The following is a 27,405-nucleotide window of genomic DNA, read 5'->3' on the forward strand; positions in this document are numbered from 1 at the left end:
AGTAAGACATTATTTTGTGGGTTATTTTATATGCCATAACGATAAACTAAGACTGACTATAACTAAACGTCAATACAATATCATTATAGGAATAGTTTTTTTTTCCAGGATCACTTATTATACATTAATTTAATTGACTACATTCATAGGTGCTCTTTTAAGGGAGAATGAATTATTGAAGTTGGTGTTGTGTAATAACAGGATTTTGCAACTGTATGTAGAAATCTGCATCACATCACTACCCTGGTGTCTTTCTCCCTCTGCTGGTTAATTGGGAAATTGCAAATGATGTTACTGCAGTAATGAATAAAATGACATTTTGGTGAATATGCTAAGGCAGTTCTTAATATCCTGAAGGATATTCAACATGTTGTTGAACAGATATCAGCCTGTGGTGTGGATGGGTGCTGTATAAATTGCAGTAATTTTAGTATAGCCTGTAAGTAATTTGTTTTGGTCTTTATCAACAATTTTCAAAAACGAATGCACATAAAAAGGAATAATTAAAAATAAGGTAATGAGAAAATCTAATGCTCAAGGCATTAGAGAGCCCTGGGGGTGTGGAGACCTCCCTTACAGACAGTAGCTGTAGATTTTCAAAAGACATGATAAGGAGAAATAAAAACAACAAACCTTTAATGTTTCAGCTGGGTACAAAAGTAGAAAAAAAATGTTGCTTTGGGCATGTTGATCTCTAACATCTAGGAAGACCTAATTGTTATGGCAACATGCTACCAGTGACTCTGAGCCAGTCTCCTGTGTTCGTTTCATATTACTTTGAGGTAATTTTATGTCTAAAAGTTTATGTGTCTTTTTTTATTGCTTTTTGTCTCTTTATAGTCATTTTGTATCTTTTTGAGGTTATGTTGTGTCTCCTGTGTTGGGTTTGTGTGACTTTGAGGTAAGTTTGTGTCTCTTTGAGTTAATTTTGGGTCTATTTTGATTGCTTTGTGTCTCTTTGTAGTCATTCTGTATCTCTCTGTAGTCATTTTGTCTTCTGTGTTCGTTTCTCTGTCTTTGAGGATATTTTCTGTCTCTTTCGTGTTAATTGACATTTTGTAGGTGAAGCCCAGGGTGAGCCATGACACTTAGGGCTCCTGGGCCAGTGCCTATTAAGCTGACTCTGTAATCCATCCATGGCATCATGCACTAATATTTTATATACTTAGAACATACGTGTGTGCATTTTCCCTATAAACAACAACTCTGAGGAGCTGCCTCTTGCTGGACAATATATTTCTACATCACCTGCCAGAGAAAAGTGAAACAGTGACATCCTGAGGCTGATAGGACAAGAAACATCAAAAAATGTGCCATCAGTGTGATAATTTTACTTCTAAACTGAGATGACTCTGAGCTTGTATGAAACAAAACATTTAATCATTTTCAATAAATCTTTCTGTCTGTTCTTAAAACAAAATTTATGCAGTTTTTGTTTTTCAATTAGTACACATCCAAATATCAGCTAATTATGGGAGGAGGTAGCAGGTACTCATCTCAGACCCAAAGGCATAAAATCTTCAGAAACAAGAATCCACTGATTGTTAGTAACTTTTTATTGTTTTACCACAAAGTACAGATAAAAACATCCACAGCATATTCTCTCATCTTTATGGCCCAAACTGAGGAGGACGTGAAGAGGCAGTGATACGAGACCAAATAAAGTACATGTTCCTGCGTGCTAGTAGAAGATCTACAGTCGGCAACTTCTACCAAGCTTGATGGCATTTCTTTTTTGTGTGTAGATACTGTAGTGGGTATTGCTTTTGTAACAGAGTGACACATTCATTCACGAGCAAGCCTAGTAATGAATGCAGATACAGTACAACATTGCTCTTTTGGGGTTTTTTCACTGACTTTTTTTTCCCTCTTTTGTTTTTCTCTTTAGTTGCAAGCCTGAGTCGATACAACACGATCCACACATATGACTCAACAGTATTTACAGATCTGGTTTATATAGAGAGGAAGACATATTAGAAAGGAGAGAACAGTTCAAAAGTTTGGATTTTTACTGGAGAAGAAACAGTCACAACCAGTAAGAAATAAAATATACGCAGGGTCAAAAACATGTCCTAGGTTTGTCTTGATCATCACTCCCTGTATTATAATAACCAATATTTTTGGTGGGGCACAGACTGGGTTCTCATTTTTTCAAACTTTGATATCGCATCTGTGATTTCAGGTTTGTATGCTACACTTGACAGTCAATGCAGCAATTACACTCCAAATAAATGCTTTTCTGGAATAGATTTGCTTCAATCACATAGTCCCAGTCACTATTTTTGCCCTCTCAATCCATCCTATTTATCCCTATTTTTACTGGCAACAACAGCATTTTAAAGAACAGCATTTCCCAGAAGCATATCATTGACATTTTTTCTGCAATTGACCAGAGTTCACATGAATCCCAGGCACCACTTGTTTTAATTACAGTTATAAACTTGCAGCAAAACAGTAAGATGCTTCTGCAACAATCTTTGGTGAAGTGAAAAAGTAGTTCACGTCAAACCAGGTCTAACTGTGGAAACTGTATTAAAACAACTGTGCAGACATGTTCTGAGTATTTGGTGTAAGGGGGATAATGCATGCCAAGACTGAGTGATCATATGTCGACTTAAAAACAGCCTTTAGCAGAAATTTGTTCACACAACGTTGGAACCGAGAAAACCTCAAAGCAGAATATTCAGTTGCTGCATTAACTAGTGTGAGAAACTCAGCAGCAGCTTGGTCTGTGGACCTTTCAGCCTCCAGCTGTTTGATGCTTGTTGAAACAGTGCTGTCCGTACTCCACCTGAAGACTGAGCATCAGAGGGAACATCACACAAAAACAAACAGACGTAATACTGATTCTGAAGAAGTTCCTCACTGTCGGGCTGTTTGTCGCTCAACAAGGAAACATTAAATTTCTGACTGTTAACTGTTTTATGATGTTTCCATTCACTCTCTGAGATCAAACTATCAGATAAAAAAGACAAAATACCATAGAATTGTCTTACAGAACAACATTGTTTGCATCCTCCAAACCCATTTCATCATGCTTTACAGAATAATGTAAAGTTTGAATGATAAATGTTTCAGGAAATGTTGTTTTGTTGTAGCTGACTTCCAAAACAGCCATCAGGGAGATGAAAAAAATTCATTTGCTACAGGAGTCAAGAAATTGTCAGCTGTTATAATTATATCATCTCAACCTAAATGATCATGCACAATTTTCTTTGTCGAATGTAAGATACTGTATTATCAATATGTTCACAAGCACACCTGCACAGCTGTGTTGCAGAAAAATGCTTTCCAGATGTCCTTAAATTCCTCTTTAAGTGATAGTGGTAATGTTATTGCTCACCAGGAGTAAAATAAAATACATATTTGAGCCATCCAAAAGCTCAAATCTTTGTTTTATTTTGAAAAACACCTGATGTCAGCTTTACAACAGTCACTGTCCGCCTTAACACCGCATTTATGATGCAGCCCAAAGTGCCTTTTCTAATATTCCCGTCATTTTAAAATGCTTCACTTTATTAGCAGCAGTGCAGAAAAATCACACTGAGGGGATTTGGAGGATTATAAACATTTTCTGACTTGAAATTTAAAGGGTCTCTTAGCAGGAAGTTTAAATTTCTGATGTCTTCAAAAGGCAGCGTGAGACCGAACTGACAGGGAAATGAAACAACTCGCGGAGGAGCTGCTGAGGGTGCAAACAATTCCACACATCACCCAAACAAACCCAACAACAAAGACCTCTTATATTTGATACTATCCTCATAGAACTTCATACCTTTTCAAATTCATTTCAAGAAATGCATACCTGTAGATATTATATATACTGCACAACATGTATATGTACATTTGAAATAAATAATTAAATAAAATGTGTCTCTTAATTATTTTGCATTTTTTTTTATACGTAGCTCTATCTTGTTCATATTTTCCCCCACCCAGTGCTTAAAAGAATGAATGGGGCACCAGAATACAAAAACATAAAAAAAGGCCAAATGAAAAGGCTCAGATGAATAATGAAAACAAAAAACTTGCTGAAACCTGCAATATCCATGTTTAGACAACACGTGAGACCACAACTGAAATGCAGGTTTGACTCTGCTTGCATCCAGAATCATAAAAGAAACATAACACATCAGTATGGGGCAGATTTCAGCTGGATCATTTCTCCCGCATAAAGGCTGACATCTTTTCAAGACATTTGACTGACATGAAACAAAGTATTGTAAACATTGGAAGGATTTAAATGGCACTCTGAGGAGGGACGCCGTCAAATCCTTCACACAGAACCACATTGAGGAACAGGGAGACAACAGACGATGGCGTGGAAACCTTCAAGAACCTGGTTTGAAAAGAGTCTGAAACACTCTGGTTTGATTGAACTTGCTTTGGCATCAGACCAAAACCCACACTGATCAAAAAACACCTTCTAGGCTCTTTTATGTGGAGGAACCAGACACAAACACAACTCTAGCACAGGTCCACTTGCATCTCAGAGCATTTCAGACACTTTTCAACCTGGTTCTTGTGCCCCTCTGCAAATGATCCTTGCTGGGTTACAGAAAGAAGCAAGAAAGTGAGCAAAAAGGGTGATGGGAGGATTTTACCCGAGGCCCCGGTGTCCAGCTGAGGGACGACAAGGAGGGAGAGGGGGAAAAGTGGGGTTTGGGTGGAGTAGTCAGGTTTAACATGCACAGTCCTGGTGAGGAGGAGCAGGCTGCTCTGTCAGCTGGGGCCCCTGTTTGGCCCCTGTGACGGCGGGATCTCCGGCATCCAGGCTCTCTGACATCTTTTCACAAATGATGTCGACCAGGCGCTCAAAGGTCTGCTTCACGTTGATGTTGTCCTTGGCGCTGGCCTCAAAGAACTCAAAACCTGGAGAGTGAACAGGTGCAACTGCATGCTTAGTTCACAGTGATATCTCAAGAACACCTTGAGGGGATTTCTTTAAATTTAGCACAAACGTCCATGTGGACACCATAATGAACTGACTATATTTTGGCAGTCTAAGTACAAGGTCACTGTGACCTCCTCTTTCTCATTCTTGTGAAGGTTACATCTCAAGAGCACCTTGAGGATTTTTTTATTTTTATTTTTTCAAATTTAGCACAAACATTTCATTGGACTGAACCTTGCATCAGTCTCATTCTCGTGAACGTGATATCTAAAGAAGGCCTTATGGGAGTTTCTTAAAATTTGGCTCAAGAATAAACTGATTAGAATTTGGTGGTCAAAGGTCAGGGTCACTGTGACCTCACAAAACACTAAAGAACTCATGCACTAATTATGACAAAAGTTCACACATGTCTACAAGGGTATAATGACAAAGATTAAACTCTCTGCCTGTCAGTTCACCGCTGGTCAGTTTACCTACCAATGAGTCACAGATTTGAAGAGTGTGTGTGTTTGTACTCCACAAACTCACCAAGGTGTTCAGACAACTGCCGGCCTCTGTCTCCACCCACAACTCGCTCGTCCTCCATGTCGCACTTGTTCCCAACCAGCAGCACCTGGGCATTGTCCCACGAGTACGTCTTAATCTGAGTCGACCTGAGAACCGACAAAGATTGTGATCACACTGCATGCAGGCTGAACGTGTCCTGAAGTCTGAGTTCTGAATCACAGCGACTGAACTTAGTTATGAAATCCAATTCTGAAACCTGAATGTGACTTTTATTTCCAGTTTAAAATCAGAAATTAAAAGTAAAGGCCTGACTTTGACATGCTGTAGTTCACAGAGAAATCAATATAAACTTCAAAATCTGGACAGATGAAAGACACTGAACCAAAGTCCCAGCAGCAGACAAATGTGGATGCTGTGGACCTTTAAAACAACACATACAGAAACTTGAACCGGATCATGTGCTCTGTTCGTCAGTCTATCTCTTTATCTATTTCCACATTGGTTATCTTGATACTACTTGATCCATCCTTCTCACAACTCTCTCTCTTACAGGTAAAGCTCCAGGGTTACATTTTACACTCTGGTCATGTGACGCACGTTTCCCCCAACCAAATCACATACCAGTCCTGGACAGCGCTGAAGGACTCCTCATTAGTGATGTCATACATGAGGATGAAGCCCATGGCTCCTCGGTAGTAGGCCGTGGTGATGGTACGGTAACGCTCCTGACCTGCCGTGTCCTGGACAGAAAAAAAAAAAAAAAAAGTAGCAGATAGTTTTCATTAAAATCTCAAAAATTCACTTTGCAGTAACTTCTGACAGATTAGGTTGAGGATAAAATTTTAGTCTAAATGGTACTTTTTCCTCTTTTCTCACATGTCCAATATTTGGCACAAGCCCTGAAAACACTCTGCAGCACCAACAATATCATCATTTATCCTATAAGTCAAAACTTTAAAGACAAAAAAATTATAACAAGAAACACTGCTCAGACTGACACCAACTCGATTCTCAAGCTTTGGTGCATCAGCAGAAAATATATTGAGTAAAATTCTACATTCTTATAAGCTGCAAGAGTGGAATGAATTTTAACAGCCGCTTTGGCAGGTAACACACCAATGACTCATTGCTTTAGCTTAATGAATTTGGCTGGCAAGATGATAAAGTAAGTAAGTAAAATCTGTAGGGTGCAGATATTCAAGCCATTTCCCTTTTTAATGCTACCTGAGTTTCTACTTCAAACTACTTGATTAGTTACAGGACACTACTCCTTAGCAACTGAAGTTGTGTAATTCTGCAAGATTTACTACCTTACACACACACACAAACATATATGTGTGCGTGTATATTTATATATATTCCGACCGTAGACTGTACCGCCTACAATGCCATTTTAATTGGTGGAGAGGCATTCTAGAGGCATTAAGCACAACCAGCTGTTCTCAGGCCGAAGCTCTGCATGGATGGGATATATTCTAGTGGTGCATATTCATCAATAAAAGAAATTTCAGAATTCATATTTGTCATTCCTGTTTGAACATTACATTTGTATTTTTTAGTGTTTGAGGGTCCAGAAATTAGGGCTGCTACAGGTATTTATAGTTGAATAACCATGGCGCATCTGCTGACGCAACCACGTTCAGGAAATTACCGTGTAGTGTCCGAATTCTCCTCCCGTCGTTCCCTACATCGTGTATATGATGTAGTGGATAGGGAGTGAGTGAATGAGTGGATGATTTCGAACACAGCCTATGAGTGCTCATGCACTGGGATTTATAACTCTTCATGTATCACTCCGCTTTACAGCTGTTCTAAATTAAACCGTTATTTAGACCTACATTTAGGGTCGGCAGTTATTATAGATTATAGCATAGACAATATACATATATGTCTATGGACTGTACTGTAACAAACTGTTCTGGAGGCCTACTGTGTGTCCCACTGGAGTTTCCGTACAACAGGAAAAAAGTACTGAGGAACTTCTATCCACCTTTTTCGGGGCTCGTGCAGTTTGCGAAAGTTGTGCGAAATAAAAAGCTGTCACACAGTCTTCCGTCCTGTTTATTGTTTTATTAGTTATTCGGTTAGGTGAACCCAGGACGCTCGGTTATATTGGTGGCAGCGGTGTTCTCCAACAAGCAGCCGAGGGCTTTTCTGTGGACGTGAGCCGTGAAGGTGCTGTTGTTTTTAGCTTAGCTGCGTCAGTGTAGCTAGCTGGCTAACCCGGCACCGTGCTTCAAGACTGCACAACTACCTTATGAAGATGTGGCGCGGAGGCTGCAGTTATGAGCAGGTGAGGATTCCTCCTTCCTACGCGCCTGGGCAACTCCGTGTGTGTTAAATGTGTGTGTATATGTTTATATGAACAAATACATCACAACAAAACAAAAAATGAAAGGAAATTACGAATAAAAAGGCATAATATCGAAGTGTTTTTGTGAAAGTAGATTGTAGTACACTGTGCAGCAATTCAGTAACTTGTTTGAGGAATGATTCAGGATACTTGAGCCTAAAAAAGTCTAAACATTCAATATGTCCGACTGACACATTGTGGCTCCAGGACAGCTAGCATGTTAAGAGGCTTCCAGTCATTCTTAAAATCTTCATCACCTCCCTTGCTCTCTCTGTCTCCGTACTTGGCCACAGACCCAGGTGAGATCAAATGTCAGTGCTAAGCTCTAATGAATGCTCAGAGTATTAAAGTCCAGTGTTTCTGATACCCAACTCAGCAGCTCCTGGTCCAACTACATCCCTCTGCTGTCAGCGGAGCAACAGACTGAGACTGACATGTACTGTGAAGTAACCTGCTGTAGTCAATGCCTCTGCTGTGAGCAGCCAGCTGATTGGTGTACCTCAGCATTTATGAGAATTCATACAAACCACTTTCAACTCCTACTACAGTGATAGTGTGTGACAAACCACTCATCAAATGTGTATGTACTGTTCGAAAGGCCATTTCAAAATAGTTAGTCTGTGGATTATCTTGATCAACCGTGTCATGATTTCTGGAAAGAGATAGTGCCATTGAGTTTTTCAAATGTATTTTTTGGCACATTGAGCACCACAAGTGCGAGTGGCATCTAATTTTGTTATATTGGAAAGAAGGCAGACATTGCCATGGCTATCTTCAACATTCGGCAAGTCACAGCAAAACAATCAAATTTGTAAATAGCATGACAGTAGCAGACAATAGCAAATAGAATGGCAAGAGGAAAAATGTGGAGTTTTGATTTTTGGGTGAACTGTCCCTTTAAGAATGCTAAATAGGTGGTTGATATTGTTACTTCAGTTGTTATAGACACATCATACCACGCACTGTACACAGTGAATATACCTTTGTAGTTTCTACCTGTTATTGAACTTTCTAAGGACTTAATATTTACATGATGCATCTGAACCACAACACACAGAAGCACTAATATGGACTGCAACGTACAGTCTAGTTACAGTCAAACCAACATGTTTTACACCAACACACTTCTTTACTTTTCTTTTCTTGGACTCATTGATGTGAATATTCACTCAGTCACACTAAAGAATATTATATGGTATCTATTCTCAGAGAGCTGCAGTTCTGACCGTCCCATACGGTTGGTTAAGATGTTCTGCAGCTGCAGTTTATGTCCTGCTCATCCAGTCGATGTGCTGCAGTCCGCTCAGGATGAGAGTATCAGATCTACACTTAAATATGTAGTAGCGTAGGTATCACTGAGTGGTTTTATATAACAAACTCATTGAAGTACTCATCTTTGTGTTCACCATTAGCTCTGATACAAAGTTAGAGCTGTGAACATTTTAGATGATCAAACGGCTTAAATGCAAAAATTAAAAAGTTCCTTTTCCAGCAGACAAAATGTTATACAGTTAACCAGTACAAGTACGGTGAGGGGCTGGACGTAAACTTGGCATGAATACTTGAGAAATGCAGGAAAGACAAAGTCACCTATTCATTCTTTTATTGTTATTAAAAGATTTGAGGGGAAAATGAAACCATTTTTTAAATATTTGGGCTGCAGGACATTATCATGTTATAAATGTTCTAATATTATTGAAGGTCATGCAGCAGTTCATGTATTTAAAATAGAGCAACATAGGTGAATTTTGCTAAAGCTGTATTTATATTTGCAATTAGCCTTTCTTTAAGTGTCAGACTACAGATATTTATATTTTGTTGTTTATGATAGGTGAAAGTTTAAAAAACAGTTTTAGTGAACATTTAATGGGGCATCTAGAAGTCTGCATATTGCACTTTAAAAACAAGCTCAGTCAGTTAGTTATTAATTATGTTACTGAATAACCTGTCATTGTGTGCAAATGGGAATAGAATATGAAGTTGAGAAATTGGGCTGAGATCTAACTTTGGATAACAATCACCTGTTCAATCACCTCAAATAAATCCTAACTCGTTTTTTTTCACTACTTTCTAGACTTGTGTGAGAACACTGATTTAATTCAATTAATGACAAGTCAAAACAAAGATATAAGATAAGGTATAAAATACATAAAATAATAAAAACATAGCTATGAGGATTACCATCTCTGCCGACAGATAAATAAATAAATCCTACACAATGGACCTTGAACCTTTTGTGAGATTTTCTTTGTTTTATATGATGTATAAGTGTCATATCTTTAGGTTTAAGATGGTTGGTTGGACATAACAAATCATTCGAAAGAGAGGGCTCTGGACATTTGTTTTTACTACATTCTGACATTTTATGGACTAAATCATTAATCAGTCAGTCAGAAGAGTAATCAGTGATAAAATTGTCAGCCCAACATCTGAAAAAAGAAAAGGTGTCCAAAGTGCAGAACGCCAAAGGAGTAGTGTTTACTGTTCAACATAGTAAACACTGAGTTAAAAAAATGCCACTGTTTCAAGTGAGACAATAAAAATGACACTATAAGTACACATCACATGTCTGCATAAATCTATAAAAAGGGGATTACTGAACACTGTGAAATAAATCTATATAGGCCTACTGTACTATGTTGACTTATCAGATTATTAATTAAACCATTTTCACTTTTACTCTTAGCTGAGAGAACTGCTGAGAGATGGGGGTGGGGGATTTTATGTGTGTGTATGCACGCAAGTGTACACGTGTGTATGGCAGGGAGGGTGATATCTACACGGGTGAGATGTGTAGTAGTGGGGGAGGGGAGAGCAGCACAGTCATCCATTTCTTGTGCTCTGATTGGCTGATCGTGTCTCCCCTTACCACAGGCAGGACCTGGCAAAGGCTGACATCAGAGACAGCTCTACACACACACACACACCACACATACACACACACACACACACACACGCATGCACACAAGGCTCTGCTCACCATTACTGCTCTGTCTGCAGCAGAACGAGTAGTAAAGGGTGGGAATAACGTTGTGATGGGTTCCTCGGGGAGCTTGTCCTCACTCTATGATTGTATTTACTGCTGAGCCCTCAGGTGACAACACAGTTATGATTTTCTGATGCAACAAACACTGCCCTGTTTGTTGCTAAGGGCACATCAGTGTTACTCCCTGTATGTTTTGGTCATTACATCTCTTGTATTCTACCCCTTCCTAGGGTAAACTGAATGAGCAGGCTGCAGAGAGGACAACACTGCGTGCAAATTTGTGTGTTCACTGTGATCTGAGGACAGTTTGCATAATAAAACTGCACCACAGGGCAGTGCTTCACTGAGCCTGCTGCTCTGTTGGACGTGTTATGAAATATCTTAAGAAATGTTATTTGCTGTATTATTAGACATCGTAAGTAAACACGACTAACATTCAGGTTTTTGCTTCAGTAATATTACGAGGATAGAGCATCATCCTTTTCACAAGAGTCGAGCTCGTGCTGGTATGCTTTAGAATAAAACACCTTCAACAAATTGATCCTGTAACTCTGTAGAAATACGTAGAGGAAAGAAAAGACACTTGGCACACAGTGGAATCACAGGGTAAACAATGGAAATGTGGCTCTAAGGTCATATGTGAAAATGCCAGTTGCAGGTGATGGTTTAACGGGGTAAAGTGTGGACAACAAGTTATGACAGGGAAGAAAATCAATGGAATGTACTTATTTAACATCAGCCTCAAATTCACTGAATTCATAAATGTAAATCATCTTAGTTTTATTTACTTTCCTTCCAAGAAAGTCAATGTATCTTACCCAGATCTGTAATTTGATCCTCTTGTCATTCCTGTAGATGGTCTTCACCTTGAAGTCGATGCCCACCGTACTGACAAAGGCCGGCGTGAAGGAGTCGTCAGCGTAGCGGAACAAGAAGGAGGTTTTGCCAACACTGCTGTTGCCAATGATGAGGATCTTAAACATATAGTCAAAGTTTTGGTCCGAAGACTCCTTCTGCCCGTAGGTCGCTGTTGCTGAGGCCATCTGCGGTAAGAAACAAAGGAGAAACACAAAACTATAATCAAATCACTGCTGTAGGTGAGTAAGAGCAGGACTCAGACACCAAAATGTTTGGTTTGCCTCCAGACTCTCGGGTTTAGGCAACATTAGCACTTTTGGTTAAGGTAAGGGAATCTTACTCTGAAATCATTGAAAAAGTGGTGATATATGATGACTTTGGAACGAGAACGGGCAGGAAATACATTTTAAGTGAAACATTTTTTTCATGCAAAAATGACAAAAAAATGACAGTTTGAGATAGAGTTGCTGTTTTTCTGTGCTGCTAATAGAGTACACTTAATAAATTTAGGTTCTGGACCGTTGGTCAAAACAAGCTTTTTGAATACCTTTCTTTTGGCTGTAGGATATTTTACCAGACTTAAAAAATCGCATTTTACAAACCAAACCATTAATCCATTATTTGAAAACAATAATAGCCAAGATAGTTGAGGACTCTTTCTGATTTAGATGCAGATACAGTATGGACTTCATGGTTTAAACTCCTTGGTGATGGGGAATGGATCCATGAACTGGCAGACAAGGAGCAGAGTACCACAATCCTTCATTCAGGCACATCTGAATCCCCCTGATGTAGGCGTCGGACAGAACTCTGGGGTTTCTGTCCGATCTGAATTAATGTCTGTCTGTCTCATGAACAAAACACACACTAAAGAAAAATGAAATCAAATAAACCCTTAAAAATGGCAGAGGTAATTTTTCATATAGTAAAGGTCATACATTTAATGAGTGTTCCAACAGAAGATGAGATTCTGGCAGCATCTGTTAGACTCAGCCTAACAGATGATGGTGATTAACTAGTCAGGCTTAAACACTGCACATTTGCTTTATGGTAATTAATCAAAGCAGCACATTGGGACGTAAGGGGAAAACAGAAACCCATTGGCGTTTTCTCAATTTGGCAAAAAGGTTGGAGGCAAATGACTCAATCAGTCACAATCAGATGTGTGAGAAATAATTCATTGCACAAGCAGCTGAGGGTCGAAGTCATTTTGGAGTTTGATATTCAGCAGCTGAACTAATATTTTAACATCTACAGCTTGTGTAGATATCCCATTAATTACTGTCACAGTTAGATCCTTTTAGGGTAAGGTCTGACAAACAATGTTTATGGCTCTTGCATGACGAGGTCTCATGCTCACAGCCGAAGTTACAGGAAAGAAGGAGCCTGACATCTACACCAACAACCACACCACAAACAAATGATTATATGACAGCGGTAACTTTAGATTTAGTAGCTGACACACACTAACGATCTATGGCAGATATTTATATCAGCCTACCTCTTCTGTGGATCAATAGATTTCCTTCAAGAGCTGCATGACTTCCAGGGAACTACTTTCTATGTTTACTATTGATCGGACTCAAAGAGTGTTTGAGATTTCGGAGTCTCACGCTGCTTGCCCACATTGATTTTGTGCTCGCTAAAGTTCTTAAATCTTTGCAACAACTGTGGTGAGTAAAATGTTTTCATGACCAACAAAAATATAAGATTAACACCCAAGTTGACAAATATCCAAATTTTCCTTTAACTGTCTGAATGTGACTCAGATACACAAACTAAACCCTAAACTGGATCGAGGTGTAAACATGCTTCTCCAGGCTGCACGTAGGTGAACATTTACATGATTTGAGAGTGGTTATTCCTTTTAAACCTGTTTACAATTTCTGTAACAATCATATTTTTTTTCTTTGTTTTGAATCTGCTTCCTGACAGGAATTTAATCAACCAGTCGACTTGCTTTTGCATATCCCCATGATGCATTGTTCAAATTTGGGAGGATTGCATGTTGGCTTCTTTGCAAACGTTTCAAGTCAAGTCAAGAAATCTTTATTGTCCCCCAAGGTGCAAATTCTTGTGCAGCCAGCAGAAGTACATTAGTGCATACAATAAATACAATAAATCAATACATTTAAAATCACATTGAATCATTTTAAAAACCAATGACCGCAGGAACAAATGAATTATTCAGTCTGTTAGTCTTGCAGTGAAAACTCACTGCAGAGTGGATGGTTCAGGTCGGCCAGGATTGACTTGGCCTTCCTTAAAGACCTCACCTTTTAAAGGTGAGGAAGATTGTTTAGTGGCACTCCAGCAATCTTACTGCACACCAAAACAATTCCCAGTCAGTTCCTGTTTTTAAGAGACAGTGACCCAAACTAACAAACAAAGGAAAAAGTGAGCACTGATTAAAAAAAAACAGAGTAAGACATTCTCATAAAAGTCTAATCGACATTAAAACCACAAAGCTTATGGTAAAAATACATGTGCTTATGAGCTTTTCTGCAGACAGTGTCAACGTGAGAGTCAAAGCTCAATTTGTCATCAGTGATGGTGGCAAGATATTCATGGCCCCTCTCATACATGCATAGCAAACCTGAAAATATCTAGACATAACGGGAGAAGCTGTATGTGAGAAATGTCCAAATCAATTCGATCGGACATTAATCGAATTTAAACCTGCCAGTTCCTGAGTACAAAGTCAAAGTCTGTAAAGTCGACTGAGCCCCTGAGTAAACAAAGCTGGAGAATTCACAGCGAGTGAGTGGGTGTGTGTATGACATTTCTATCATGCAGCTTGCACAAAAATGAAGACATCATCTAAACATAAAGAAAAATGGTAATTTAAATAGAGATAGCAACAAAAATGTCTGATCAGAGAGATGAAAAAATTCGGGAACTTTTGTCGGTTAGGGCTGAAAACTCTTGATTGATTATGACCAAATTACGAAACCAGCACGGTTACCATGGTGTAATCTGTGAATTGTCCGGCCTCTAGCATTTGCTGGTATGAAACTACACAAGCTGCCAGTGGACTCCAGGAGTTCAGGGCTACGAGGGCTAAAAGGTTTCAGGAAACCTTTTGACTCTTGAGAGCACAATGACTCGAGCCCACAGGCCCTGGAGTCGCTGCTCCCTGCTCTATATTTAGACCGTTATCTCCACTCGGCTGCAGTGGAACACGAGAACTCTCAGGGAATAAAGCACAAACAAAACAACTGCACCCTGCTCAGAGCTCCGGCCTATCGGTTTACATGAAGGCACACAGAGATGCTTGTTTAATAATGAAGAAGCACCGACCCTTCCTCAACACATTGTTGTGTTTTTATGCAAAGAGGCTGAGAAGGCGGTGAAAGATGTGGGTTGAAGATATCGCCAAACCTGCTACACTCAATGTAAGTGGGGTTCAACACAGGAAGCTGAAACAAAAAAAATAAAAGCAGAAATCACACAAAAAATGATTTTGATGATTTCTGCTTTAATTTGTGTAAAGAAAGATTTTCTGAGAACATCTAAAAATGCAGTAGCATGGTTGTCAATTTGTATTTGGTTGATGACGGGTTCTGCTCCGCCTGTGACGTCAATAATTCCTCACAAATCTGCAGCCTGCTGGAAAATAAGAGACCTCAACTGAGGCCTAAAATCAACTTGAATCAATTATTTGCAGTTATTAATAATTAAGTTTAATAGCAGAAGGTATTTAAATACTATGTGGTTTTAAAATGACTGAATTTCTTAAATCTGATCATATTTGCTCATATTGCTGATTACCACTCAGACCTGGGAGAGTCTGAATTTAAGCGAAGTTGCCAGATGTGTTTGTGCTTGAATTTAATAAATAATTGTAGTAGTTTATCAGTGAAAAAAAACAAAATATTAAGCATTGTGCAACTTTTTGAGGGATTTGGGGCCAATAATAATGAGTTCAGATTTATCACAGTTCAGTTTGAGAAAGTTTGTTTGCATCCAGAGTTTAATTTCGGTCAGGCAGTTGGTAAGAGTGGTATGGGTTTGAGTGGAGATGGTTTTGGTGGAGATGTATGGTTGTATATCATCGGCAAACAGTGGAAGTGGAGGCCATTGCGATGGATGATGTCACAAAGAGGGAGGAGATAAAGGATGAAGAGGAGGGGACCAAGTACTGAACCTTGAGGGACAACGTAGAACAGAGGAGCAGTGGAGGAGGTGCAGTTATTGATCTTAATGAATTGTTGTCTGTTAGTGAGATAAGATTTAAACCAGGTGAGGGCAGTGCCAGTGATGCTGAGGGAGGATTGGCGACGGGACAGGAGGAGAGTGTGGTCAGTGGTGTCAAAGGCTGCAGAGAGGTAGAGGAGGATGAGGATGTTAAAGTGTCCAGAGTCAGAGGAGAGGAGGAGATCATTTGTGACTTTGAGGAGTGCTGTTTCTGCACTGTGTTTAGTGCAGAATCCAGCCTGAAATGTTTCGTAGAGGTTATTGGAGGAGAGATGGGTTTTCAGCTGGGTAACAACGACACCTTAACTGACGCAACTACAGCTAGCAGTGACCCCTTCCTTTTTTCTTGTACGTTTAAAATCATTTGAAGAGGTAAGGGTCTCAAGTTTGGCCTGGGGGTTGTTCCAGGACCAGTGACCATGTTGGAATTAACGTGACCTGAGATTATGACTGCTAATTAGAATCACTAACCTCTTTTAACTCACTTCTTAAAACTCATATTTTTATGTGATGTCGTCGCCATATAAAAAAGAATTCACTGCTTTACCTTTACCCGCTGCTTTACCCGTTCTGGTCTTTCTGATGGGAAACTGAAGCTGCTCTGTCGAAGTCACCAGACTCCATTGACGAAAACAGTAATCATTTTGCAAAAACATTGACTTTGCTGATATACCACTGCCTCCACCAGAAAGGTAAAGTGGTGAAAATACCCTAAATATAGCAAACACTTTAACTGATACTGAATTTTGTGGCTGGCTCGAATATGTTTTGCTGCAGCGTCCTCTCACAGCAGTGCAATTGCTTAGCTTCCATGCCAGTACATCTGGTTTATCAGAGGTGCGAGCAAAGCAGCACATACATAAAATAAGCACTGCAGAAACATCTGGTATTTTGGACCACCTTGTTTAACTATATATCTTGAAACAGTTATAGCTAAAAATAACAACAGAAATAAACAAGTTTGCTGATTTCAGCAGCAATTGTTACTGTTAACGCAACATCACAGTGATTCGGTCCACATAATTAAATTGCTGCAGAATTGCTTGAAATGATGTGCAGTTTCTCAACATAATATAATGTGCAATCAAAAACTAAAAGTAAAGTTTGATGTTTTCAATGTTTTGGTTTTTTTTCAGCACACTGCATCAGTATTTTTAGGCAGCCATTCAACATGAAGGCTTATTTGTGTTAATTAGTCCAACTACTCTCTGTCTCCAACGTTTACAACAGGTCACAGTTCCTACACTGTTCATCAGTGATGGATGTAAACAACTTCATATCAGCTGTGACTCAGCGTTTTAACCCTGCTGCACTTGATCGGCATCCAATCAAGTCTTTTAGTGATGACTGAAAATGTGAGTCTCTGTGCTCTGCAGTGAAGTGAACTGCAGTGTGACTCACTGAGGGGGAGAGCGTAATCCACACCAACCACAGGAAATGAGAACAAACACAGAGGTTGAAGGAGACGTACAGTATGTTGACAGCCAAAGATCCTCACTGAATCAGCCGACCCACAAGAGATACTCCGTCCCACAATGCATCGATCTAACAGTACTCAAAGGACAACACACCTACGAACGATTGTCACATGATTCTGCAGTCTAGTGAACATTTTAGATTCTCTTAACAGGAAAATATATTTATATGATCTAATGCTATTCAGCTAATATTGTTGTGTGTGTTTTACTGGTCTGAAAATTAAATAAAAAGAACAGAGAGAAAAACCGTGTTCCAAAATCCCCGACAGGTGTTCATACCGTCCAAAGTTCAGAATTTGTCTAGCTAATGCTAAAGATACTTTCTAAGTGAAGATTTGTCTCTCAGTCAAGATGGTTTGCACCACCAGAATAGTTATTGATTAGTTGTTAATAGATATTTACACCCAGTAATTGCCAAGCAAAACTATTGTGTAGCTGACTGAATGAAACAAATGTTAATACATGATGCATTAAAGGGATATTACATAAGAGTATATATATATATATATATATATATATATATATATATATATATTCCCCACATTATATATTATGAGCTAAATTTTCATCCAAATGCTATGCAGACTTAAACCTCCAGAAAATCAGCACAAGCCTCAAGATAACAAAAACAATGTGGAAAAACATGATGGAAATATGGCATTTATGTTTGGTCTATACATACATTTGAAAGTTAGTCTTGTTTTGACAGAAGAAAATTTAGCCACAAAAAAGTCACGTCATGATTTATTTAGTGAGTCTGTTCACATTTGCATTTTGTTTTGATCTATACATGAACTATTTCTCCTCAGCCAAGGGTAGAAACTATTTTGCAAAACGTCTTACACTGTTAGCGTTTCATTATGCGCAAATTGAAAATGCACACAAAAACAGGTGGACTGAAACACACTCATTAACACAACTGATTTGGCTCTTAATCAAAATGCTATATGATAATGTCATGGGGGAAGATTTTAAATAAATGCAAACATAACACAGAATTTAACAAAAAATACCAAATATTACAGAATGGTAACCTACAATGACTATTTGTCACTGTCAACCAAAACAAATTAAATCAAAAAAGTGACTTTTTCTCTGGCTAAGACTAAAACAAACCTACTGGAAGTGAGATCACACTTGATCACAGTCGGGGCTTAGTGTTCAATTTTGTCTTTGGCCAACCTTATTAAAAATGTATCTGCTTGTGTTACTGTTGCACCGAAGTGTCTACTCAGCTCGGCAGATATTTCAGCCTGTGTGCTTTTTATCGACGTGTTTCTTTGAGCTGAGTCAGTGGTGTTGCAGTTATAGCACATTAGGCAATAAGTTTTAAACTTAGAAATAGACATTCAAGCCAAGGTCTTACAGCCAATTTAGGTTGTACTCTGACTAAAAGTTTTCTTTTAGTCAAAGACTAGTCTGTTTTCTTTGCTCACAACATATTTCTATTTGAAAATAAATGAGCACTTCAGGAATATTTCCCACAGCTTGATCTGATCCTCTGCCTCTCTCCTAATGTTTTCTTAAGATGTGGATTTGTGAAGCTTGTTCTGGACCAATGCGCTGGTTTAAAAACCTAAAAACCAAATGCGAGCATGTGACAGTTATTAATAGCTGTGATTAGAGGAGGTTAAAAATTAGCAGCCACAGTTGGAAGCCTGGATTTTGTCAAACACTATCACAGACTTTTGTTGGCTGTTGAATGTCTGCTGTACGTGGTGAGGTTACTGCAGCCTTTCCTCTGCGTCTCAGATTAGCCGTGGAGAAGAGAGTTGGCTTAATCTTCACCAAACACTAATTTGATACAGAAGCTTACAGACTGCAGGCCTCTGTGTTTAATCTCAAAGTGATTAACAAATTCTCATTATGCAAATGTCTCTCTGGCTGCATGGCATTGCTGCTGCTTTCATTTGGCCTTGATGGTAAACTACATCTGAACAAAGGCGTCAACTCGGGTGTGCTGAAATGTGAGCGCTGCCCGGACACACGGGTTTGTTACGACTTATGATTTAAAGAAATTGCAAGCTGTTCAGCGGACCATACATTACATTTATGTGACACTTGGAGCTCTGTTTCAAGGACTGCTACTAACAATTTTTATTATTATTGATTCATCTATGATTTTTTTGCCTGAAAAATATAATAAAATAGTAAAATATGCTGCTTTTCTTGCAGCCAAAGGTGACAACTTTGGCTTTTTTTGTCCAACAAATTATTATTATTATTTTTAAATGTTTAGCTTATTCTCCATTTTTCCTTTTCCCTGCTGAATGTGCTGACTCACAACTCAGCTTCCCCAATGACGGGATCGATGGAGTTTCATCATTATTATTTAACATTTGACAAATAAAACTGGATACTGTGCCTGAGACAAAAATAACAAAAGTGGTGTGATGCAGTGTGGTGTTTGTTTTTTTCATATTTTTTGTGAGTCAAAGTGATTTTGATGCTTCGAGAAATGGAGCAATCTCTAAAATGAAAAATAACAAATAATTAATTAAATATAATTAGAATTAATGAACACTTTAAAGGTCCAGTCCACTAACTTTGAGAGTGTAATCCTCTCCTGCAGTTTGATGACCAGACACTGGGCCCTGAGACCAGACTGAATGTCAGGAAGAACGGGATTTGAGCGGTCAAACAAGACTACTAAATGGACAATGACACTAACCGCAGAAGATGACTCAGCTCCTCTATCACAAAGGATGCGAGGCCTGATTTTATCAGAGAGCTGATAATAATAATGATAGCCAAATAACACTAAAACTTCTAGAGATTCGCTCAGACCACAGTGGGAGGTGATCTGTTCCGCATATGGCCATCCTTTCTGAGCGGTGTGCCTACTCAGCTGACGTCTTCTGTGTAGGAGGAAGTACCTACTAATTTGCACCAATGTTGTCATTTTACAGTGCAAAACATTCACTGCATACATAATATACTGTATATTACAAGCATGTCCAACATCTTGGGCGATTTGGTTTGAATGAAACACATTAAGGACCCACACCAAGGCACGTGAAATGCACTTCTTATAATTTTAAACAGACTAGTCAGAAGTATATTGCTGCCTCCCGCCAAACATATTTGGTCCTTCCAAACTAAAATGATGCACAAGTGTATTTGCATATGGCACATGTGGAGATGCTCTCTAACGCCATCTGAGAACAGACAATCATAGAGCTGGATCACCTGAGACGAATGTTAATAGCAGGTGTAAACAGGGCCTTACTGGTGATATGGGTTGCCCAAACATGGAACATCTGTGGTTTTATATATGCATGTGCACTGAGGTTGAGTTACTAATGAAGAAGTTTTTGTATTATATTAAGCTTCTTTTTTTACGTGTAACTTTACATCAAATATTATGAAAACACTATGGAGGAAGAAGTTACAGGTTACACAGTTATAGATTCATCCTTCTCCACTGAAGCGACTCAGAAGCTCGTTGATGGCAGTTACACCTCCAAGCCATCCTCTCTAACCAAGTGTTTTTCTTAAATCCTAATTCAATCATGACTAAGAGTTGAGAGTGTCTGTGCTGGACGATGACTTCATCAAGCTCTCCTCTAAACCTGTCACCTAAAGTAGATTGACGTCCTCCAGGAGCTGGATTGATCCACAGCTAAGTGCTGCTGCGGCCAGCTAGTCAGGCTCATTTAATCAGTCGTGGCTGGCTTCCTGCGGACGGACAGCTGATCTTCAGCTGATCCCATCATCCAAACACCGTCCCACTTAAAGACAGTTACTGAGGACCTGTGAGACAACTGACGAAAACACCCCCCTGAAGCATGGAAAAACATGCTGAAGTTTTCTGATTTAGGATTAATCTCAATGGTTTAAATTAAAGATTGCTGAATCTGGAGAAGTTATAAGAAGCTTGCAGTGGTGGAAAGTAACTAAGTACAATCATTTAGGTACTGTTCTTAAGTATGATTTTAAGGCACTTGTATGTTACTTGAGTATTTCCATTTTCTGTGACTTTATTCTTTTACTACTTTGCAAATTCAGATTATTAATACAAAGTATAATAAATTAATAATAATAATAATATATGATGTATTATTATAGATTAAACTATCCAGCAGTAGTAAAAATCTTTAAAATGAGCACCATCTTTACCAGCTCCATCATTAAGGTGATGAACACAGTAATGCCTCAATACTTATAATAAAGTAATATAACGTAATACATTATTCAGAAATGGGCCATTCTGAATAACGAGTATTGTTACTTTTGCTACATTATGTACACTTTGTTGCTTGTACTTTTGAACTTTTTGGAATGCATAACTTTTACTTTCCCTTTAAGTCATATTTTCTTCTTTGTTTAATTCTATTCTTCAGTCTTGCTTAGTGCTTTTCTGTTTTATTTTGTTAATGTGCGTTTTTCTGACAGTTTTCTTTGTCTGCCTCGCCCTGATGAGCTTCACCTGTCCCTCACAAGGCCTGCAGTCTATACCTGTTCCCACTAACCCAATTAGTGTCTCTCTACTTATACTTGCCCTGTTCCTTTGTTCTTTGTCAGTTTCGTCTTCATTTTTTGTTTCAAGTTTTGGTGCCTCTTTTCCTGTGCCTGCCTGATTTGGAGACTATACACTTTTTGAAATTAATCTTTAGATTCTGCCAGCTGCCTCTTTTGGGTCCAAGCCTCCTACCTGCTCTCCGTCACTGTGACTACTTTAGTAGCTTATTGCTGATTTTTTTTTGTTAGTAAAAGCTCTAAGTACTTCTTCCATCACTGGCTGCTGGAACTTACAGGGTCAGCTTGCCTAACTGGCTAAACTAAATATCTTGCCTGCAGGAGCCGCCAAGCTGTTTCATGTGCAAGAAGACCAAACGCAACAAAATCTTAAACTTCTTTACATCATCTGTTTTGTAGTATGTACAACCAAAAGCACTCCAAATACACAGTTCATGGTACTTTCTAGCAACCAAACCCACACAACTGGCACTACAGGAACAATCAAATGCAGCATATCAAAACAAAAAAAAAAAAATGAAACTAGGAGGGTGAAATGTCTTGCATGTAGTAGAAAGTCTAGAAAAGTGTCTATAGCGTGAATTTCAGCATTAAGCACACGTTTACTCAACATTCAACAAACTGAAAACTATAAATCTATCCTTGCTCTGCCAGTCATTAAGCTCCCCTCTTGTTTTATGCTCCTGCACTCTTTACACTCAATTGTAGTAGAAAAAGGAACTTTGACAAGCCATCAGCTTCCTACTAAGGTTGTAAATCCCTTCCTTTTCCTTGTATCAGCAAGACATTGAAGTGTGTTGCCACTGCACAGATCAAAAGTCAACCAGGTTAAACTTTGCATGAATCAAATGTGTGTATTTGCACTCCTTATTAGAACAAATAGGCAGTATTGGAAAGTAATACACTACATTAATGTAAATACAGTGCTTAAGTACTATATTAAGTGTTTCATTGTTTGCTGCCACAGATTAAAAATAGTTAAAATTCAGTAAATCAATTTGTTTGTCATATGAAATATATGTGCAATTAGTGAATTGTAATTCTGTTCAGTTCCTTCAATTTGAGCATTATGAAAAGTGTGAAATAATGTAAGATCAGGCCTTTTATCAGCTTCAACATTAAAGTACTTCTTGCACGTCAAAAATAATAGGAGCCAGTCAGCATAGAGGTGGCCTTCACTTTTGCTCCTTTAAGTACATTTTGTTGCAAATGCATCTGTACGTTTTACTTTATTTTTATGGCATGGTATACTTTTGCTAGGTTACTTTTACTTAAACGATTAAAATACTTATTCCACCACTGAAAATAGGCTGCAAACCGACTCTAAGTGTGAACAGACTGAGAGCATAACAGTTTTCACAGATCTAAAATGTTCCACCAAACATGAAAATGATGATTTCACACCCAGAATCACAACCAGGACCAGAACTGGGAAGCTGGAAAATCTCATATAAAATAAGAGTGTGCTGGATTGAATCAAGCATGATTCAAACTCAAAATATCTGTCAAAAAATGTGAGGGCTGGATGTTGTAGTGACCCAAAATCACACTGCAGTATTTAGTTGTTTTGACGATAAGAAATGAAATAACTAATTAAATTTCAGACATATTTTCTCATCAGGGAGGAAAAAAGGGACACTAAAAAACACAAAGTTGTAAAATAAATGTACAAAAAATAATTAAAATAAAGCTAACGTTCCCATCTAACAGTTCACCTGACTTAACATTTATAAGTGCATCAGCAGACAGCAGCCGTGTGTGTGAGAAACAATAACTAACACTAAAACAGAGAAGATGCAGTGGCTGTCTGCAGCAGCTGTCCTGCTCCCAGGTTGCCTGAGACGGCATTTTCCCCTTTTTCCTCCAATCACGTGCCTCCTTTTCTAGGAAGCGTGGGGATGCAGATGAGAGGAGGGGAAGCTAAAAATAGCATCTCTTCTTCTTTCTTTTTTTTTCTTTCTGCACAGCAAACAGAGAGCAGAGAGGGGGGAGCAGCCTGGATGTGGGAGGTGTTTTTGGAGATAGTTGGCAGGTGAATCCAGGGCGTTTTGGATTTAAAACAGCCCAGCATCTCTTTATACACCGGTCTGCACTTAATAAATATTTATGTGACACATTTCTTCCTTGTTTTTATGTGACTATTTTTTATTTTAGTTTTTAAAAACATATTGATCGACAATGTTAAGCTTGCTGTTGAAGCTGAAAGCCTTTTTTTCTGCACTTATTCTATGAATTAAGACTTTCCTTTGTCATTTTCCAAAGATAATGACGCTTAAAAATATAACATAGAGGTCTCTGATTTAGCTTTTTAAGGACCGCTTCCAATTATGAATACAAGTTTGGCCTAAAAACTGCAAATTACTTATACCTTGTGGTTATATTTCAGCATTGTTTTGCTCTAAAAATAACCAGTATGTGTAATGTCATGCTTCCGTTTCAGAGTTTTTGTTTTTCATGTAAGTGTGTAAAAGAGCAACTTTTGACTACAGTACAAGCCTCCACTGAAACCAATTATTTCAGTGACAGCAGTTCTTTACTAAGATAAAAAATGTCTTAATCTGCAGCTGGGGTCAGACCAGACTCATAACTTTGACAGACTAATATCTGAAATGTAATAAAGGTATCGATCCAACGTATGAATCTGATCTCAGTTGGTACTGTTGCAGCGTTTGTCACAGGCAACACAGATATGTGTGAAACGGCAGATGCGCCACTCTTGCATTCATGTCTCATGCCAGTAACTTTAGCAGAGGAAGTGCAGATGTGACCTGCAGACTGTCAGCTCACATTCAGACTTATCAAACATGTGAAACTTTTATCAATCATTGCAGGCAAAATGAAAACTCACTGCCAGTGGAGTTTCAATCTGATCTACACAGCTCTGTACTATGATTCATTTTAATGCCATCTGCTGACTGACAAGACAGAGAACAATTACATTATTAAACAGTTTTCAATACTGTAAAGCTTTGAAAACAACAGGTGAAGGTAGATGAAAACCAATCCTGTCTTTAACACACACACACACACACACACACACACACACACACACACACACACAGCACAGCACATAAATGCTTTCATCTATAGACTGAATTGCCACTATCAGTCCATAAACAGAGCATTTAATGTATGTTTTCATTACAATATGAAGCCTATATTAAAAGACACTTTAATATAGTTCATATTTTTAGTTTGTATTTGCAAGCCAGTTTATTATTTGTTTTTTTTTTTTACTACCTTCCATATTCATGCATTCTGTTCTAAAATGTGCTGTTGCAGTGTGGGATGCCCACAATATGCACGCAAATTTCCATTAAGGCACCAACCGAGATATGATTGGTTTAGGACTGAATGTTTCACCCTACCATAGAAACACAACAGTGCTCCATAGGGCTCACCGTATTAAATTACAAACTAATATTCCTATAACCATTTACATATTCTGACTAATAGCGAGTCTATCGTGACCTATGGGCCGTTTCATGAGAATAATCGTGAAAATGTGATTACTGATAATCAATGTGCGTGTCAAAAATCATAAAGGCAATTAAAAAACGCTACTTTTTAATATTGGCCTGAATGTATTTTAATCTATTGTTCTTGCCTCAGAGACATTTAGACCCATTTTCATGATTTCAATCATCGGACGGTATGAAACGCCTTTTCCTGCAGGACAGGCCCCGAGTCAAACCAGAGATCCAGCAGCAGCCTTCACGTCCAGACTCACAGATTACACGAATTAATATGCATTTTATTCATCCACGACGGTTTTATGTTTTTTCAAATGGAAACAGCTGTTATAAAGCAAGCATCTTACGCAAAAGCTTCTTTAATCTGAAATCCTTTACTAGATATTCAAATATAAGCGCTCATAAACAATAAACACAAGACAAAATACATTTAACTATGACAGCCTATATGTGTCAATGCAAAAGATTAATAAAGAAAGAAATCCCACCTTTATAGATTTCTATCCGGCTGCTATCCACCGCGTCCAGCACCCGCAGAAACACTACCACTGTCAAAGCACACAGGCTGGGCAACACAGCATCCGGGTCCGAATTCCAGAATAAAAGTCTTTAAAAACTAAAAGTCAAAATAACAGAAAATTATATTGAAATTTAAGTGATTTCATTTCTTTTCTTTCTTTTTTTATTGGAAGAAAAAAAATCACTGCACATTTTCAAAAGCTTATTTCAACCTATTTACTTCAACTTATGTAAAAAAAAGAAAGACGTGATCAGGCTGCTTCCATTTCACTAATTTAAAACAAAAAAAATTAAAAGGTGTTTCTTGCATTTCAGTTTTAAGAAGCCTAAACTCGATCTCACGTGGTTCGGTAAAAATTGTGGTGTGTTGTCTTTATGCTGTCTATGTAAATTGCAGCCAGGGTTAAGTTAGTAACGGCTCAAGTGATGTTTGCTTCGACCCTCTAGCCTGCAGCTGACATCTGGTATTATTATGCCTTTCAGACCTCAGCAATTTGACTGTCTTTCAAAAATATGGGAAGGAGGCAGTGTGCAATGAAAAGAAATGACTCAAGTAATCAAAAAGTACAAGAAAACCTACCAGAAAATTAGAAAAAAAAAAAAAAACCAAACAAGGACAACAAGACTCTGAAAAGGTGCTTGAAATATTAGAATAATTATGTAACACAGTTTTAAATAGGTAATTTTAATAATTATGAATACATTTTAACAGGTTAAAATAGCCTAGTTGTAAGAGGTGTCTGAACGCAACACAAGTGAAGTGATGTCGCTCCAGGTTTCAAAGGGTTAAAATCCATGGCTCAACTCTGCACCCCCCAAATGTTTCCTTTTTTTAATTTACAGTCTTCAAACCCAACCGACGCTTACTGAAGCGACATAACTTTTACTTTGATGAGCTCTTGCTCTCTAACTGCATTCTAGAGAACGAGTTCATAATTTTACTTTGAAAGAAAAATAAATTTCCGGTTTTTGTGTCCCTCCGCCATCTTGACGCAGTCAGAAACGTTCAATGACAGGTGGGCGGGACTTAGGAGGCTTCGGGGATGTTTGACGGCCCGTCTGACGAATCTGAAGCCGCAGCGTCACAACTGTCCTGAAACATTCCGCCTCAAATACTCAACCTGTCATCGTTTATTGATGAGCGCTGCCGGAGAAACTGAATTATTGATCGGGAGGTCAGCAGTAAGCACTGCTGCCGTTCCCACCCATGAACTGACACCGGTCTTATAATATTATTATTGTAAAAATATTATTGCAAAAATATGTTTATATTATTGAAATAGTAGATTACTGGCCTAATACAATACACGGTTAAAAATAAACTACAGAGTCTATAAAGTATAAAATGAATATCACCATAACCACTAAAAAACGTAATGCTGTAAAACAAAATGGCAAATATAGGCTTATAAATGAAAATATTTTTGGGATCATTTTTTAGTGTGTTACATAAGTATGATAATGATTGTACTGACATTAAATTAGCAACAGCATTTTTTTGCAATAATAAATCATAAAACACAGGGGGAAGCACAGATAATCCCAAGAACTAAAATGAGATACAGACAATAAGAATTAAATGATAATCACATATCTCAGAAATATAAATTGTGATAGGATAGTTTTAATTTTTATTCATTGCTCTCAGTAATTACAGAGAG

At 38.3% G+C, this 27,405-nt stretch overlaps 1 protein-coding gene and 1 long non-coding RNA gene across 2 annotated transcripts; one reads left to right on the forward strand and one right to left on the reverse strand.

Moving 5' to 3' along the window:
- Positions 1 to 1,535: 1,535 nt before the first annotated feature.
- Positions 1,536 to 25,811, reverse strand: rab3ab (RAB3A, member RAS oncogene family, b). Its single transcript, XM_042515283.2, has 5 exons — positions 25,714 to 25,811; positions 11,559 to 11,783; positions 6,023 to 6,141; positions 5,423 to 5,547; positions 1,536 to 4,872 (listed from the first exon to the last, which is right to left on the reverse strand). Exons 2-5 carry the CDS (start codon positions 11,781 to 11,783, stop codon positions 4,682 to 4,684), a joined length of 660 nt encoding a protein of 219 aa, XP_042371217.1. The 5' UTR covers positions 25,714 to 25,811; the 3' UTR covers positions 1,536 to 4,681.
- LOC148189547 (uncharacterized) lies at positions 7,211 to 17,721 on the forward strand. Its single transcript, XR_015776593.1, has 3 exons — positions 7,211 to 7,694; positions 11,596 to 11,788; positions 17,026 to 17,721. It is a non-coding gene; the product is annotated as an uncharacterized LOC148189547 (long non-coding RNA).
- Positions 25,812 to 27,405: the final 1,594 nt, after the last annotated feature.

Source organism: Plectropomus leopardus, chromosome 5 (assembly GCF_026936395.1).
Source record: "Plectropomus leopardus strain MGB_pleo_1.0 chromosome 5, ASM2693639v1, whole genome shotgun sequence".
Classification (NCBI taxonomy): domain Eukaryota; kingdom Metazoa; phylum Chordata; class Actinopteri; order Perciformes; family Serranidae; genus Plectropomus; species Plectropomus leopardus.

Coding starts and splice junctions, on each gene's coding strand:
- rab3ab (XM_042515283.2), bottom strand. CDS start 11,783: ATGGCCTCAGCAACAGCGACCTACGGGCAGAAGGAGTCTTCGGACCAA. Junction 6,142..11,558: donor GGATCAAATTACAGATCTGG/GTAAGATACATT, acceptor TTTTCTGTCCAG/GACACGGCAGGTCAGGAGCG. Junction 5,548..6,022: donor TTCAGCGCTGTCCAGGACTG/GTATGTGATTTG, acceptor GTCGGTTCTCAG/GTCGACTCAGATTAAGACGT.